Source organism: Phytophthora parasitica, assembly GCF_000247585.1.
Source record: "Phytophthora parasitica INRA-310 unplaced genomic scaffold supercont2.1, whole genome shotgun sequence".
Classification (NCBI taxonomy): Eukaryota; Oomycota; class Peronosporomycetes; order Peronosporales; family Peronosporaceae; genus Phytophthora; species Phytophthora nicotianae.
This window is the reverse complement of record NW_008634126.1, coordinates 371,691-385,349: the sequence shown is the minus strand read 5'-3', so window position 1 is coordinate 385,349 and position 13,659 is coordinate 371,691. Positions and strand designations below refer to the sequence as shown.

At 53.7% G+C, this 13,659-nt stretch overlaps 9 protein-coding genes across 9 annotated transcripts; 4 read left to right on the top strand and 5 right to left on the bottom strand.

Moving 5' to 3' along the window:
- Positions 1-471: 471 nt before the first annotated feature.
- Positions 472-1,752, bottom strand: PPTG_00101 (hypothetical protein; the record flags this gene model as incomplete). The annotated part of the gene is made up of 2 exons (XM_008891465.1): positions 472-1,169; positions 1,353-1,752. 2 exons carry the CDS (start codon positions 1,750-1,752, stop codon positions 472-474), a joined length of 1,098 nt encoding a protein of 365 aa, XP_008889713.1.
- A 325-nt stretch (positions 1,753-2,077) lies between these two features.
- On the top strand, positions 2,078-3,327 carry PPTG_00100 (hypothetical protein; the record flags this gene model as incomplete). Its single annotated transcript, XM_008891464.1, has 2 exons — positions 2,078-2,923; positions 2,995-3,327. The coding sequence occupies 2 exons, from the start codon at positions 2,078-2,080 to the stop codon at positions 3,325-3,327; spliced, it is 1,179 nt and encodes a 392-aa protein (XP_008889712.1).
- PPTG_00099 (hypothetical protein) lies at positions 3,317-5,017 on the bottom strand. Its single transcript, XM_008891463.1, has 3 exons — positions 4,827-5,017; positions 4,618-4,747; positions 3,317-4,521 (listed from the first exon to the last, which is right to left on the bottom strand). Exons 1-3 carry the CDS (start codon positions 5,008-5,010, stop codon positions 3,759-3,761), a joined length of 1,077 nt encoding a protein of 358 aa, XP_008889711.1. The 5' UTR covers positions 5,011-5,017; the 3' UTR covers positions 3,317-3,758.
- Positions 5,018-5,754: 737 nt separating this feature from the next.
- Positions 5,755-6,724, bottom strand: PPTG_20650 (hypothetical protein; the record flags this gene model as incomplete). Its single annotated transcript, XM_008892848.1, has 4 exons — positions 5,755-5,815; positions 6,005-6,190; positions 6,345-6,370; positions 6,662-6,724. The coding sequence occupies 4 exons, from the start codon at positions 6,722-6,724 to the stop codon at positions 5,755-5,757; spliced, it is 336 nt and encodes a 111-aa protein (XP_008891096.1).
- A 511-nt stretch (positions 6,725-7,235) lies between these two features.
- PPTG_00098 (hypothetical protein) lies at positions 7,236-8,347 on the top strand. The gene has a single exon (XM_008891462.1). The coding sequence runs from the start codon at positions 7,239-7,241 to the stop codon at positions 8,190-8,192; it is 954 nt and encodes a 317-aa protein (XP_008889710.1). The 5' UTR covers positions 7,236-7,238; the 3' UTR covers positions 8,193-8,347.
- Positions 8,207-10,334, bottom strand: PPTG_00097 (hypothetical protein). Its single transcript, XM_008891461.1, has one exon. The coding sequence runs from the start codon at positions 10,196-10,198 to the stop codon at positions 8,387-8,389; it is 1,812 nt and encodes a 603-aa protein (XP_008889709.1). The 5' UTR covers positions 10,199-10,334; the 3' UTR covers positions 8,207-8,386.
- A 262-nt stretch (positions 10,335-10,596) lies between these two features.
- On the top strand, positions 10,597-11,775 carry PPTG_00096 (hypothetical protein; the record flags this gene model as incomplete). The annotated part of the gene is made up of 1 exon (XM_008891460.1): positions 10,597-11,775. The coding sequence occupies one exon, from the start codon at positions 10,597-10,599 to the stop codon at positions 11,773-11,775; it is 1,179 nt and encodes a 392-aa protein (XP_008889708.1).
- A 177-nt stretch (positions 11,776-11,952) lies between these two features.
- On the top strand, positions 11,953-12,528 carry PPTG_00095 (hypothetical protein; the record flags this gene model as incomplete). Its single annotated transcript, XM_008891459.1, has 1 exon — positions 11,953-12,528. The coding sequence occupies one exon, from the start codon at positions 11,953-11,955 to the stop codon at positions 12,526-12,528; it is 576 nt and encodes a 191-aa protein (XP_008889707.1).
- PPTG_20649 (hypothetical protein) lies at positions 12,272-13,346 on the bottom strand. Its single transcript, XM_008892847.1, has 2 exons — positions 12,876-13,346; positions 12,272-12,817 (listed from the first exon to the last, which is right to left on the bottom strand). Exons 1-2 carry the CDS (start codon positions 13,322-13,324, stop codon positions 12,583-12,585), a joined length of 684 nt encoding a protein of 227 aa, XP_008891095.1. The 5' UTR covers positions 13,325-13,346; the 3' UTR covers positions 12,272-12,582.
- Between the last annotated feature and the right edge of the window lie 313 nt (positions 13,347-13,659).

The window sequence follows — 13,659 nt, the reverse complement described above, 5'->3', positions numbered from 1 at the left end:
CGCTGAAGAAGTACTATGTGCTATGGAATGATAATATGTGGTTCTTCATGGAGAAGGCTTGTCTTTTATATGGAGAGAAAGATGTTTCCTTGAAATGAGCAGCTTGATCGGCAAGAATTATTTCATAGTATGTAGGAAATTCATTTCTCGAGAATACTTAAGCACTTGCCTGTTTCTGCGCAAGGTCCGACCACGGTTTCGCACATTGTGTCGCCGACGTCAAGGTGGAATCTCGGTGAAGACCGTGGCAACTTGTCAAGCACACCGAAAACAATGCACTGCGTCTCGTTAGTCGCCGACAAGCACGTCGAGAATGTGCAATGCCAAAAAAATGCATGAAAACTACATTGATTGTAGAGCGATCTACGTGCTGTGGAGATAAAAAAAAAAAAAAAACGAACATGTCACTTCAACTTCCTAGCTGTGTATCCTTCCAGTTCGCAAGTCTCATTGACACGAACTCCGATCCAATTACTTTTTGCAGCCGTATACTCTCAACGTCTCGGGCTTCACGTGTGCTGTTTTCACCTGCCTTCGTGTCTTCACCTTAGACACTACGATCGCACTCCCTTTTCGAGTCTTGAGTTCGTCGTCGCTCTGGCTTGTAAAAACAAGCTTACGGACATTGCGAGCCTCACGGATCACTAATTCTTCCAAATCGCCATCACTGTGCGCGTCACCACTGGTCCGAGCAGCTCCACGGCAGCACAGCCACTTGAGACTCGTCTGCAGGCTCTCGAAACCGACCAGCACACTGCGCAGACCGTGGCTCGCTGCGAGATTCCGAAGAATTGTTAGAATCTCGAGCTTGATTGGCAACTGCTTCGACTGCATCTGCAATTGCTCTATCAAGAGCGGCAGCAACGTGTCCTTCACGCTGCGCGAGGCTTCAAATCGAGGCACAAGGCTCGGGCGCTCACTCCACTGTCGCACAACACGAATCGCCTCCAACAGTACCAGCCTGACAGTCTCATTCTCAGTGCTTGTGGCTTTGCTGACGTGGTGGTAGTGGTCGATAATTGAGCACACCAGAATCAGCAGATTTTGGCCGCATACTAGTGCAACTTGTAACTCGATTTCGAATGTCTTGACTGGTAGAGCAAAAATAAACGTAAGCGAGGCGAGTAATGCATTCATCACCTCAGCGTGAAGGAGCCATTTCTCGATTACTGCAGCAAACCACCACGTTAGTTCATTTTTCGGTGAAAACAGTGTTTCCATCGTTTTCGTAGGGTGTTGCCGAAGTAAGAGCAACACCATTTCCAGCCATGAGCGGATCGAATCTTCTTGAAGATTAAACATTGAAAAACTATCAAGCATGCATTTCGAGATTTTCACCATCCATATCTCACCTTGCATCGCATTTTCACCGGTAAATAACACTAGAGCCATTGAACGAGGAGAGGAATAGAGTGCGACCAACACGCGTAGAGCAAGCACCACAAGTGTGTGCGCTCGTCTTCGTGGCGTCTCAATGTGCAGGAACCGATCCATGACACCAGTCAGATCATCCAAGTATTGTTGTGGACGAAGGTTGGTGATGTGAACCTCGTTGCTGCGAAACAAATACTCACTTGCACGCAGTGAGGCCTCCTGTACTCGAATAGACTGCGGGTGGGCTGATCGCATGACAAATAACGCGTTCCACATCTCGAGCTGACCGGCTTGACACTGGAAACGAAGCGAAGCTTGACACGCGAGCGAGATTACTCGACCTAGGGCCCATTGCACTTCTTCTTCACGCAGATGCATCCTCACTAGCTCACTCAATAATATCACGCGTGTTTTAGTTGCCAACGTCGAGTCTACTATAAGTTTCGCCTGAGGATGATCTGCCAACACGCTGAATATTCGAGTCAAATTAGTGTACACGCTCTGAGTACTAAGCGGACTTGCTTCTATTTCAACGAAGACATCATTACTCTCCTGCGTAGCTGCTACCAAACCGGCAGAGCTCATGAGCTTCGCGTGCTGCATCATCTTGGTAGAACGAAAGGATCACTTTTACTAGCTTCCCTAGAATAGCTTGAAACGGACCTGGTGCTAGGATAAATCACTTGTCAACGTCGTCCGAGAGATGACAACCTCAGTGCACGGAGCTCGTAATCTGAGTGCTGGGCTGTACGACCGAATTGAGCTCCTTCCTGGAAAACTTGACTTCGCTTTGCTCTCGTCAAAGCCTACTGAAAATACCACACAACATGGTCATTGCGAACAAGAGGACCTTGTCTGTATGGACGGCGATCTGAACTACGCTCGGTTCTTCGCAGACTTTGGTCCATTGAACTTGTCGAGAACAGTGCGTTTCTGTCGCGAACTGGAGTCTCGCTTGGGTTCCAATAATGGTAAACGAGTGGTACTGTATTGCAACGATCACTCGCACAAGAGAGCGAATGCGATGACACTACTTGCAATTTTCTTGGTCGTGGCTGCAGGCTTCACGCCTGAGTTGGCTGTAACTCGAGTGCTAAACGATGGTAAACTACCTCCACCCTTCGGTTTCCGAGATGCGTCATACGGAATATGTACATTTTTCATCACTTTATTAGACTGTGCTCGAGCCGTACACAAGGCGATAACGACGTCACTTTGGAGCTACAAGACATTTTCTATCGACGAATACGACCATCTCGATAGCTTAGAGAACGGCGACATCAACTGGATTGTACCTGGCAAACTACTTGCTTTTAGTGGTCCACAACGCGAACGTATCGTTCTCGATCCAGAATCTGGAGCAACTACTTTGCTAGCTAAGGACTATGCCGCTCTGTTCCGTGACATTGGCGTCACTTGTGTGATTCGCTTCAACGAGGCCACCACATACGACCGCAAGGCTTTTATCCACGCAGGACTACGACACATCGACATGCCGTTCCCGGACGGCAGCAACCCCAGCGACGAAATCCTCTACAAGTTTATCCGAGTACGAAATTTACAAAATTCCTAACTATTCATCACTGTAACTAATATGTTTTTTTGTGTTTTTCCTTACAGGTGTGCGAACGCGAGACTGGGGCTGTTGCCGTCCACTGCAGAGCTGGTCTAGGACGCACAGGTACAGCCATCGCCGCTTTTCTTATGAAGAACTACCGTTTCTCCGCCACAGAAGCGATCGCGTGGTGTCGGGTGTGTCGACCAGGCTGCATCGTCGGTCCTCAGCAACATTTCCTTGCTGTCAAACAGCCCGAACTCCATTCTCTTCCTTCCATCTTCGAAATGCCACAACCTGTTGCCAAAACGCAACCAGTTTATCAACCAAGGAAAAAGCTGCACAAAAAGTTGGAACGTTTGCCACGCCAAAGGAAAACGCATATCAGTTCAAGGTGAAAAAACAATTTATACTCATTGCCTTCTCTCTACGTGGACCCCGTTTTCATAAAATTGTTTTTTGGTCCCTTTCTGTCGGAATCGATCCCGCGGTTAATCTCCCTCATTCCCTCGCGGTCCAAAGCACTCGCAATCAGTACTTCCTCATACAAGAAGCCGGCGTCATGCTTGGAGGTCTTGTCCACGTAGCACACATATTTAAATCTTGTTCGTGGCCCGCTACACCGCTGCGTCGTCATGCTCCCTAGTCCTCCCCACGGACTTGTACGCCTCACCGTACGCCGTTTATACTTTTTTTTTCTTGTCCCGTCACTTTATTTTTTCTTGAGTTTTTTTTCTTGATATCCACCGCATGCACATCGACGCGAGCAGTGAGCAGCGCTCACTTCGTTCCCGTTACCGGTGGGGTGACCTGCAGTCGGCTCCCCACCTCAAGCCCGTATTTTGGGCCCGAGTATAGGTATATAGCTCGCAACTGAATACGTCACACCCCGCACGGCTCCGTACGTAGAAGACGACGCGTGTTTCACTTGGGAACTCGCGTAGTCTGCCGCACCGGTAATGCCGCCGTACACTGCACCAGTGGTAGACGACACCTTGTGCGCCGTGTAGTTGGTGGCTCGCACGGCCGTGTTGCCAGTCTTGTGGGCGACGTTAGACACTGCGTTAACGGCCTTGTTCTTGGTCTTGACAGCGAATTGCTGGCCCTCGTAGAGCTTCGTGAAGGCCACGGAGATCGTTGCATCCACCTTGTTGTCCACGGAGTCGAGAACAGGCACGACTAGCGATTGATCCACGTCGAATAAAGTCTTGCCCGTTACTGTGGCCAACACCGTGTTGACAGTGGCTTCACCCAGACGAGCAAACGGCTTAACCACGCTGAAACTCGTCGTGTAGTCGTACACGTGCTTGGTCGTCTCGTAGTAGTACGACGCGCGCATGAACCACGGCCGGTGTGTTTCTGCCGGCGCCAGCGACTTCTCCTCGTGTTTGGAAGACGTCCAGTCGGCGCTGAAGATCAGATGCATCGTCTTGGGCGACGAAACGGAGCCAAACGTGAACGTTAGCTGCCTGTTCTGGATGCCCTTCATGAACTCGCGCAGAGTCCGCTTCGTAGACACCAGGGGCTTCGTCTGATCTTGCTGGAGCACTTCAATCGTAACTTCCTCAGACTCTGCCGTGCGCTGCACGTTGCTATGGTAATCACAAATGATTGCGTAGCAGTTACGAACACAAAGCGGTTAGATAACTGCAAAATAACATATCAGGGGGCAATGTGGCATGACGTACTAGTGCAGAGTTTCGTCGATCTCATCGTTGACCGACACGAACTGCGTGTGGCGCTCGTTGTCGCCCACAGCCAGTCGTATGCTGAGCTTTCCTCCCGGATCGCCACCTTCGGCAGCCTCGAGTCGATGGACTGCAAGCAAAAACACCAAGGAAAGATGTCAGTCAGGCTCTGTATACGGCGTCCAAGTGAGAGAAAGATGCCAACGCACCCGTGACGGCCAGTGTCCCGGACACCGCCATCCTGGCCTGATCCCCGTCGAGACTTCGCGCTTTGCTGGCCAAATCGGAAATGAAGAGCTCGTTGGCCTTCACAGTGGAGGGGGAACTTTCCGGGTTGCCCTCCCGCCCTCTCTCATGAACCAATGGGTGCCTTTCTAGTTGCTTTCGCAGCATCTTTCCCCCGCGAAACTTTGACTTGATGTTTGTATGCTGCGACAGATGGATACTTTTCGACCTTGGCCATGCTGGGCAGCATTGCTGCTGAGACTGCCAACCACGTTGCAGCATCCATTGCCACCTTGCAGAGCAAGTAAAGGGATTCGTAGTTACCTGGTAGGGCCACGAGAAGCTCAGACAACGACGCTGTCTCACTAACGGCTGCGAAAAATGTTGGTGGACTTGGAATTTGTATGTCAAGTTTGTCACGGCCAGTGAACACTATCCGAGCAGACGGCGAGAGATATAACGCCTGCGCTTGCACTCCGTCCCGGCGCTGCGCAAGTGACAGGAAAGTTCGACATGCAACTCTGACGTAGTGCGTGTCATTTTGCCAGTTGTTCGCTGGGGCATACAAAAATCAAGTCATTCGCCGAATAAGCTCCGGGGCGGTTGAAGCAAAAGATCGCGCTTGTACGTCAGCAGCAACTTCCGGGCTCCATGCAGCGGCAGAGTCCGCAATATATGGCACTTGCCACTTTGCCGAGATAATGCAGACGTGACGGCGCAGAGAGCCTCTCAATATTTGCGCGAGCTGTCTACTACTGCCTCGCTCGTTCCCTTTTCCGCCTCCAACACTGGATGAACTTCCGGACATCTGCGTGGCAGCGTCTGACCGAAGGCAATTGCGCGGGCCCGGCGCTGGGCGGTTGAGTGGCAGCGGCGACGGCGTGGAGGCGGGGCTGTGGAGAGCAATCGTTGCTATCGTTGCTGGCCTGCGGTCTCTTGCTCCACGAGCTGACCGAGCTGCGCAGCTGCCGAGCTGCATAGGAATCAGGAACGGTGAGCACCAGCCAAGTGGGACGGCCGCAGTGAGTCACTTGCATTCGTTGAAGCGTTTCCCGAGTTGAGGAATCTCGCCGGAAATGTAGGACGTTTTTCTCTAGGCAAAAGTTTCACTCGTCGGGGCGGACTTCAACGCAAAGGGCGGACCGCTCCGCTTCTCCGTCACAGCAGCGTGCCATGCTTGCCAAGCTGGGCTGGCAACGAAATTTTGCATTGCAACTTGCTTGATTTCGCCTCCTGAGCCGTTTCCTCTTCCTCCTTCGCGCCGCCGCCTGCTTCATCCTTAGTGCCACCTCTCCCATCCTCGCACCCGGAGCCAAGTTGGGTGAGCCAACTCGCGCCATCTCGAGGGCTGACAGTGGCGACACAGCAATGCTATCAGCAGCGGAGCGAGAGCTACATTGTACATGTAGTCATCAGGGCCGAATTCGAATGCAGCAACAGCGTCGGACCCGCGTCAGTGACGCCGCCATGCCGGTCGACCTTTGTTCATAGTCTTTATGTACCGGTACATAGCGTTCGTGGAGTTGGCCTGGTGATTGGTGGTCGTGGCCACTTCAGATTGTCAAAGGGCCGGACCGGCGGCAGGCGGAAACTGCTCGAGGGCGACCAGCTGCGCCTGTCGGTGCTTGTACGAGTCTCCTGCTCTGCACCGGAGTCTGCTACGCAGTGCTAGCCGACTGCTCCAGCGAGTCATCTTGGTTGCCATGCTCGAACACTTTTCCGCACCAAAAATGACAAAGGCTGCTAGTTGAAGACGAAAGGTCGCGTGTGGCTCTATTTGGTGTGCGCCACACTTTGTGCACGCTTTACGATGACGAACCTGTGTGGTGGAAATGCTGCTGTACTGTACGCAGCGGGCGCTCCATTGGAGCCCGTCGTGCATAGGAGACCGACGTCGGCTGCATACTGTTGCTTCCAGCGCCATTAAGGACGTCGCAGTCGTGTAAATGGCACCCGCGCTCGGCAATTGCCCTTTTCCGGTGACTGCAGGAGCGTTCTGTCTGTCACCTTAAGCGTCGAAACTTCAGACGGCCATGCGCAGCGTCGTTGGATCCGCGTCGTGCACGGACACTGAGCTCACGATGAATAGCATCCCGGTGCTTCTGCCGTCGCGATGCTGGCCGGCCGCCCAACCATTTTGCCATCTCTATCGTGGACAGACGCGCCCTGCACTTGCACAATGTTGCAGTTTATAAACCGGGCACAGCGTCTCCAGTTCGAATGATGCGCGCGGTGCATCACTTTTCCGGTCTGTACGACCGTCCAGCGTTACTCAGATTCGAGTTGAAGGGGGCTAAAATTTCTCTGCGTTTGACTATGGCATTCTTCTCTGCCTCCACAGCAGCAGCCACCACCTCATTTCCCAATTTCGCACACCCACAACTGATCACTTCATCATGCCGACGTCTGGAACGCTGACAATCAAGGTGCACAACATCGAGGCCACCTTCGGCGAGGAAGAGTTTGTCGGCAAGAAGCTGGCCGTGCGCTTCGCCGTGGGCAAGGCCGAGTACACGACCAAGTTCAAGAAGCACGACGTGCGCATCGACGAGCACGCCACGCTTCGCGTGCACGAGGCCGCGGCCGACGCCAAGCTGACCATCGAGCTGCTGCAGGAGAAGGTTAAGAAGCCCGTTGTGAGCACGCAGAAGACGCTGGCCGAGTTCCAGAACAACCCGGTGAACCGCAAGATGACGTTCACGTTCGGGGCCAAGGGCGCACCTAGCACGGCGCTGCTGTCGTACAGCGCGGACTGGCAGTCGAGCGAGACGACGCTGGCCACGTTCCAGACCCACCGGCCGTGGTTCATGCGTGCGTTGTACTACTACGACACCACTAAGAACGTCTACAACTACACCACGAGCTTCCGTGTGGTGGCTCCCTTCGCCCGCTTCGGCGAGAACACGGCCAACACGGTACTCACCAAGGTGAGTGGCAAGACGCTGTTCGACATCGACTCGGCCTGGGTCGGCCCGGGTCTGAATGCTCTGGACGACAAGGTGGACGCCACTATCTCTTCTGTGGCCGAGACGCTGTACAGCGGTCAGCAGTACGCGCTGAAGAAGAAGGATGCCGCCGTGGGTGTGGCCTCGAATGTCGTCAAGAAGACGGGCGAGACGGTCTCGGGCGCTGTGGGTGCCACGGTGAACACGGCCACCAACGTCAAGGACTACACGACGGGGAAGGTGGTCTCGGCCACCTCGAGTGTCTACGGCACAGTGGCCAGCGTGGCCGACTACACCAAGACGCAGGTGGTGCACGCGTCGTCGTCCACATACGGCACAGTAAAGGGCGTGACCTTCACGGCGCTCAGCTACGTGCCCGTCATTGGGCCCAAGATCGCGGTTTAAAGCGAACAGCTACGTATCGATATTTGTTAATAAGAGCTCCTAGGAAGCTCTGCCAGAACTCAAAAACTCCCGACAGATAGGGAAGTAGCGTATAACAATCAGCATAACTCGTTCATTGGCATATTCAACATCAATCGCGTCGTTTTGAAGCGGTATTTCTTAAGAAGTTGAGGCGAAGTGCGCCGATGTGGAATCTAAGGAAGCTTGCGTTCCCTCTCGTACTCGGTGTAGTTGCCGTCGAAGAACTCGACGCGGCCGTCGCCCTCGAACGCGATAATGTGCGAGCAGATGCGGTCCAGGAACCATCGGTCGTGGGAGATGACCATCGACACGCCGTCAAAGTCCGTGAGCGCAGCTTCCAGCGAGCGCAGCGTGTCGACGTCCAGATCGTTCGTCGGTTCATCGAGCATCACAACGTTGTGGCCGCCCAGGAGCATCTTGGCCAGATGCACGCGGTTGCGCTCGCCACCACTGAGACTACCGACCTTCTTCTCCTGCATGCCGCCACGCAGATTGAAGCTGGCAATGTACGCGCGTGTGTTAATCCGGTCTCCGCCGATCTCCACGAACTCGTTATCGCCCGAAATCTCCTCGTACACGGAGCGTCTGCCGCTCAATTCGTCGCGACTCTGACTCACGAAGCCCAGACTCACAGTTTTACCGAGTTCGACGCTGCCCTCATCGGGTTTCTCGATGCCTGCAATGATGTTGAACAGTGTACTCTTACCCATACCATTGCCGCCTACAATCCCCACAATAGCGTGAGGAGGGATCTCGAACGAGAGCTTATCGAACAGCACCCGACCGTCGTCGAGCTGTTTGCGCAGGTTATTAACTCTGATGACCTTGTTGCCCAGACGCACACCAGACGGCACGACGATCTGTCCCTCCTCGACTCTAGACGAGGCCTTGAAGCCGCTGGACTCCATCTCTTGGAGCTTCCGGAGACGCGCCTTGTTGGCCTTCTTACTGCCCTGATGGTCCCGCGACCACGCGATCTCGGAGGCGATCTGCTTGGCGCGGATGGCGTCGCTCTTTCGCTGCATGTTGAAGCGGTTGCGACGCTGGGTCAGCCACTCCGTGTAGTTGCCTTCGTACGCGTACGTCTCGCCACGGTCGAGTTCCAGCACCCAGCCAGCTACGTTGTCCAGGAAATACCGGTCGTGCGTGATGGACAGCACTGTACCGCGGTATTTCTGCAAGAAATCCTCCAGCCAATGCACCGACTCGGCGTCCAAGTGGTTTGTGGGCTCGTCAAGCAGCAGCATGTCTGGCTTCTCCAGCAGCAGGCGGCACAGCGCCACGCGACGTCTCTCACCTCCTGAGAGGACCTCCACGTCCGCATCCGCAGCAGGGACTCTCAGTGCAGCCATAGCTTTCTCCACCTCGTGACTCAGATCCCAGCAGCCCAACGTCTCGATCTGATCCTGCAGCTTGGCCTGCTCCTCCAGCAGAGCGTCAAAATCTGCGTCTGGCTCGCCCATAGCCATGGAAACCTTGTCAAATTTGGCCAGAAGCTCCTGGCTTTCCTTCAGTCCGTCCATAATGTTCTCGTACACGTTCTTGCTGGGATCCAGCTGCGGCTCTTGTGGTAGATATCCGACTTTCAGCCCGTCCTTGACCCAACGCTCACCGTCGAAGTCCTTGCGCACGCCGGCGATGATCTTGAGGAGCGTGGATTTACCGGTACCGTTAGCACCTAAAACACCGATCTTGGCGCCACGTAGGAAGCCCAGACTCACGCGCTCGAAGAGCTTCTTGCCGCCTGGAATGGTCATGCCCACGTCGCGCAGATGACACACAAAGTCTCCGGGCACGCCGCCACCGGCATTTGACGCAGCCGCGAATCCGCGTGCGGCATTATAAGGGTGTTGCGCTGCTGCCAGCCAATTTTGGCCCAGCGGGGAGCTGCGTAGGCTGCATGGCGCCACGGAGTGCAAGGCGACACGGCGAGACAGCATTGCGGCCGAGAAGTGATGGCTATGCTGAGCACTTTGGAGCACCATTTGGGCAACTTAAGTAATATCTACCGGTATTTCGAGGTTTTACATTTCGGGAGATGTGATGTTGTCTGGCACCAATGATAGCGTGATGGCGAAGATGACAAGATGATGAAATGCCAAAATGACAGTCATCGGCAGCCTATATTATTAATTTGACTGAGTGTTGTTTGTCGTGGTGTCAAGGTTAGGCACAAAGCAGCAGGCAGAAGTTTGACCTGGCCTGCATCGCATCGACGTGGTGTGGTTGCATTTCGTCTCAATACCGGTACTACCGACCATATCTCTCTTCCTATTGGCTGAGCACTTCACGTGATCCTAGATGTCCACCACACACATCCCGCTTCAACACACTTGGCTTAGTCAGAGCTATTTGTCATTCCAGCATTGTCCTCACCACGACCATGCTCTTCTCGCGCGCTTCTCGCTGCCTGCCGCGCACGTCGGCGCTCACCACCAGCCTTCGAACCTTCGCATCCAGCCCCAATCGCATTAACTTGGCGGTCGTGGGCACCGGCCGCATGGGACGCATCCGTTTGACCGGAATGCAGAATGACCCGCGCGTTTCCATCGCTGCGATCATCGATTCCAATGCCAGCGCCGAACAACTACAAGAATTGAGTAGCCAATACGGAGCCGAGTGTTTTGCGTCTCTCGCGGAGGCTGGGGGTGCTCTGCAGCGGCAGAACGAGGCCGTGGACGGCGTCTGGATCTCCACACCAACCCACACGCACTTGGAGCTTGTAAACGATTGTGCTGCTGGAGTTTTGGGCAAACATATCAAAGCTATTGGCATTGAGAAGCCTGTGGCCGCGTTGGTGAACGAGATCGACACAGCTTATCAAGTATGTCACAAGAACGACGTGAAGCTCTTCTGTTCCTTCCAAAGGAGATTCGACCCCAGCTACGAAGCGCTGCGCGTCCAGTGCGTGGACAAGCAGAGCATCGGCAAGCTGCAGTCGATCCACACGGTATTCCGTGACCATCCGTGTCCGCCTGTGGAGTTCCTCAAGACTGGAGGAGACCCGTTCCACGACCTCGCTGTACACGACATCGACTTCGTGTGCGACCTGGTGGGCGAGTACCCCACCAAGGTATACGCACATGGGACGAGCTTGTCTGCAGAGCTGAGAGAACTCAATGTCATGGATAAGGCCAGTGTGTGGCTTGAGTTCCCCACTACAGGCGTGGTTTGCACCATGGACCTGAGTCGCAGTGCGGAGTATGGCTACGACCAGCGCATTGAAGTGGCTGGTGAACACGGCATGCTACAAGTACAAAACCCGAGCAAGACCGCCATGGTGCAGTCCACGAAGGCTGGAATCACCGCTGACACGCTGCTACATTCATTCCCGGAGCGATTCCGCGAGGCCTATCAACTCGAGCTCGACAGCTTCATCGATGTCGTGCAGGGCAACGCCAACCCTCGTGTGCACTGGGGAGCTTCGCGCATGAACACTATCATCGCCGAGGCTGCTCGCATTGCAGCAGTCGAGAAGAAGGTCGTCACCATCAAGTACACCGGCACTAAGCAAACAGCTCCTAGATCCGACCCAGTTTTAGAATGTGAGTACGAGTTCTAAATTGTAGACGCATCAAAACGTTTTGATCTTGGAACTATTAACTGACTCTGTTTTCCATACCTTTGCGCAACCATTTCAAAGTCAACTGAAATACAGTTTAAACCAAGTTGCGGTACAGATTCACGATGCTTGCTATTTCCTAATCGACCTCCTCCAGAATCTTAGACTTGATCAAAAATGGCAACCCAACCGCAGATCCGTCGAGCTCTGCGCGCTGACGTTCATGAGATCGCGGCTATGATCCAAGAGCTCGCGGATTTTGAGAAGGAGTCGGACTCTAACAAGGCCACAGCGGAGAAGCTACTGGAGACCGTCAACTTCGCCGACGACGCTCCCCCCGAGCACATTCCAGGCTTCCCGTTGACGAGTGCTCCGAGTCGCAAAGTGGCTCACTGCTTCGTGCTGACGATCGGCGAGCAAGTCGCAGGTATGGCGTTGTTTTTCTACAACTACAGCACGTGGCTCGCATCTCCAGGCGTGTACCTTGAAGATCTGTACGTGCGACCAGAATTCCGTCGTCGTGGACTGGCGACGCTCTTGTTCGGTGCATTGGCAGAGGAAACCCAACGTATCAGTGAAGGAAAGGGGCGGTTGGAATGGTGGTGTCTGCGCTGGAACGAAGGCGCGCTCAAGTTTTATGAGCGTATTGGTGGCGCGCGCATGGAGGAGTGGGTCAGTATCCGCGTGGCTGGCGGAGACAAGCTGGAACACTTGAAAAAACTCGCCGACGAGGTTCGAGCCAACAGCAAGTAAAGATCCGAAATACAAAAGCAACTTGTTACAAGCTGTAGATGTACTAACCCGCTGTTAGTTAGAGCGTCGCAAGCGTGTAGTGTTCTCTGCGAACTCCTCCTCTTGTACTCGAAGGAAAAAGACAAACACGAAGAAGAGCACCACGTAGAATACACACTGCAGCGACGCCCAGTTCACTCTGCACCACAGCTGCCATTGCCGCAGTAGTCGTCGGAGCTCTGCCGATCGAATGCTCGCACACCTCCTCCCACTAGCTGCTCGGATTCGATAACACTGTACACCACGTATCCTGTACCATTTCAGCATTTTAGATTGAATCCTTGATCCAAAGTTGTTTTCAGCCTCACCTGCACAATTTCAGCCTTTCTCGCCATCGAGAACCTGCTTGGACTCGACGATCTTGCACTTCTTCTTCATGAATCAAAGGCGCTTCGCTGTTATCCGATTCGACAGTGCTTGACACCGATATTTGCACTTCTGGCTCAGAGTCTCGCGTTCTAGTTGCCAATTTTCTCTCAGCGGCATCAACGAAGCTTGTTGCAGCTTGTTTTTCGGTTGTAGAACATCGTGGGGAGGAAGAAGACAAGGCGGACAGCGCATCTTCGAGTGCTCGGTTTGAGGTCACGGAAAATGGCCCCGAGAGCAACGGAGAGCGACACATTGGGCACGCATCCGCCTGACGCAGTGCATCGTCTAGACACGAGCGACAGAAGCTCTGACCGCAGCAGGAGACGAGCACGGGGCGCTCGAAGCGGCCCAGGCAGATTGGGCAGCTCCAGCCGTCACTGCTCGGCATTTTGGGGATTTTGTGCAGGACTATTTCTCATTTGAAGCACAAATATACGACAACTTCAACTTGCCTGTATATGCAAAATGCTTCAGTTTTTAAGGAGCAAAGCAGTAACTTCGGCTCTGTGATGAACTGTGCCCACCGCAGTGCATTACGCATACGTGCAGTCTACACGTATGCATAACGCTGATGACTAAAGAAACAGTTGACTTATGTGTCAATCTTTCTCAGGGATCATCCATTGGGAGCCGTTGGCAGAAGAGGTAAATGAAGCATTTCACTCACTAGTTAAGCTGCTGTTAACGAGCCGTAGGGACACTACTTCTGAAGTACATGCAGTT

Excerpts from the sequence above, each read along its gene's own strand:
- PPTG_00099 (XM_008891463.1), bottom strand. The coding sequence starts at position 5,010 with ATGCTGCGAAAGCAACTAGAAAGGCACCCATTGGTTCATGAGAGAGGG. Across the intron at positions 4,748-4,826 it reads CGGGACACTGGCCGTCACGG|TCCATCGACTCGAGGCTGCC; the intron begins GTGCGTTGGCAT and ends TTTTGCTTGCAG. Across the intron at positions 4,522-4,617 it reads ATCGACGAAACTCTGCACTA|CAACGTGCAGCGCACGGCAG; the intron begins GTACGTCATGCC and ends TGATTACCATAG.
- PPTG_00098 (XM_008891462.1), top strand. The coding sequence starts at position 7,239 with ATGCCGACGTCTGGAACGCTGACAATCAAGGTGCACAACATCGAGGCC.
- PPTG_00097 (XM_008891461.1), bottom strand. The coding sequence starts at position 10,198 with ATGGTGCTCCAAAGTGCTCAGCATAGCCATCACTTCTCGGCCGCAATG.
- PPTG_20649 (XM_008892847.1), bottom strand. The coding sequence starts at position 13,324 with ATGCCGAGCAGTGACGGCTGGAGCTGCCCAATCTGCCTGGGCCGCTTC. Across the intron at positions 12,818-12,875 it reads GAAAGGCTGAAATTGTGCAG|GATACGTGGTGTACAGTGTT; the intron begins GTGAGGCTGAAA and ends GAAATGGTACAG.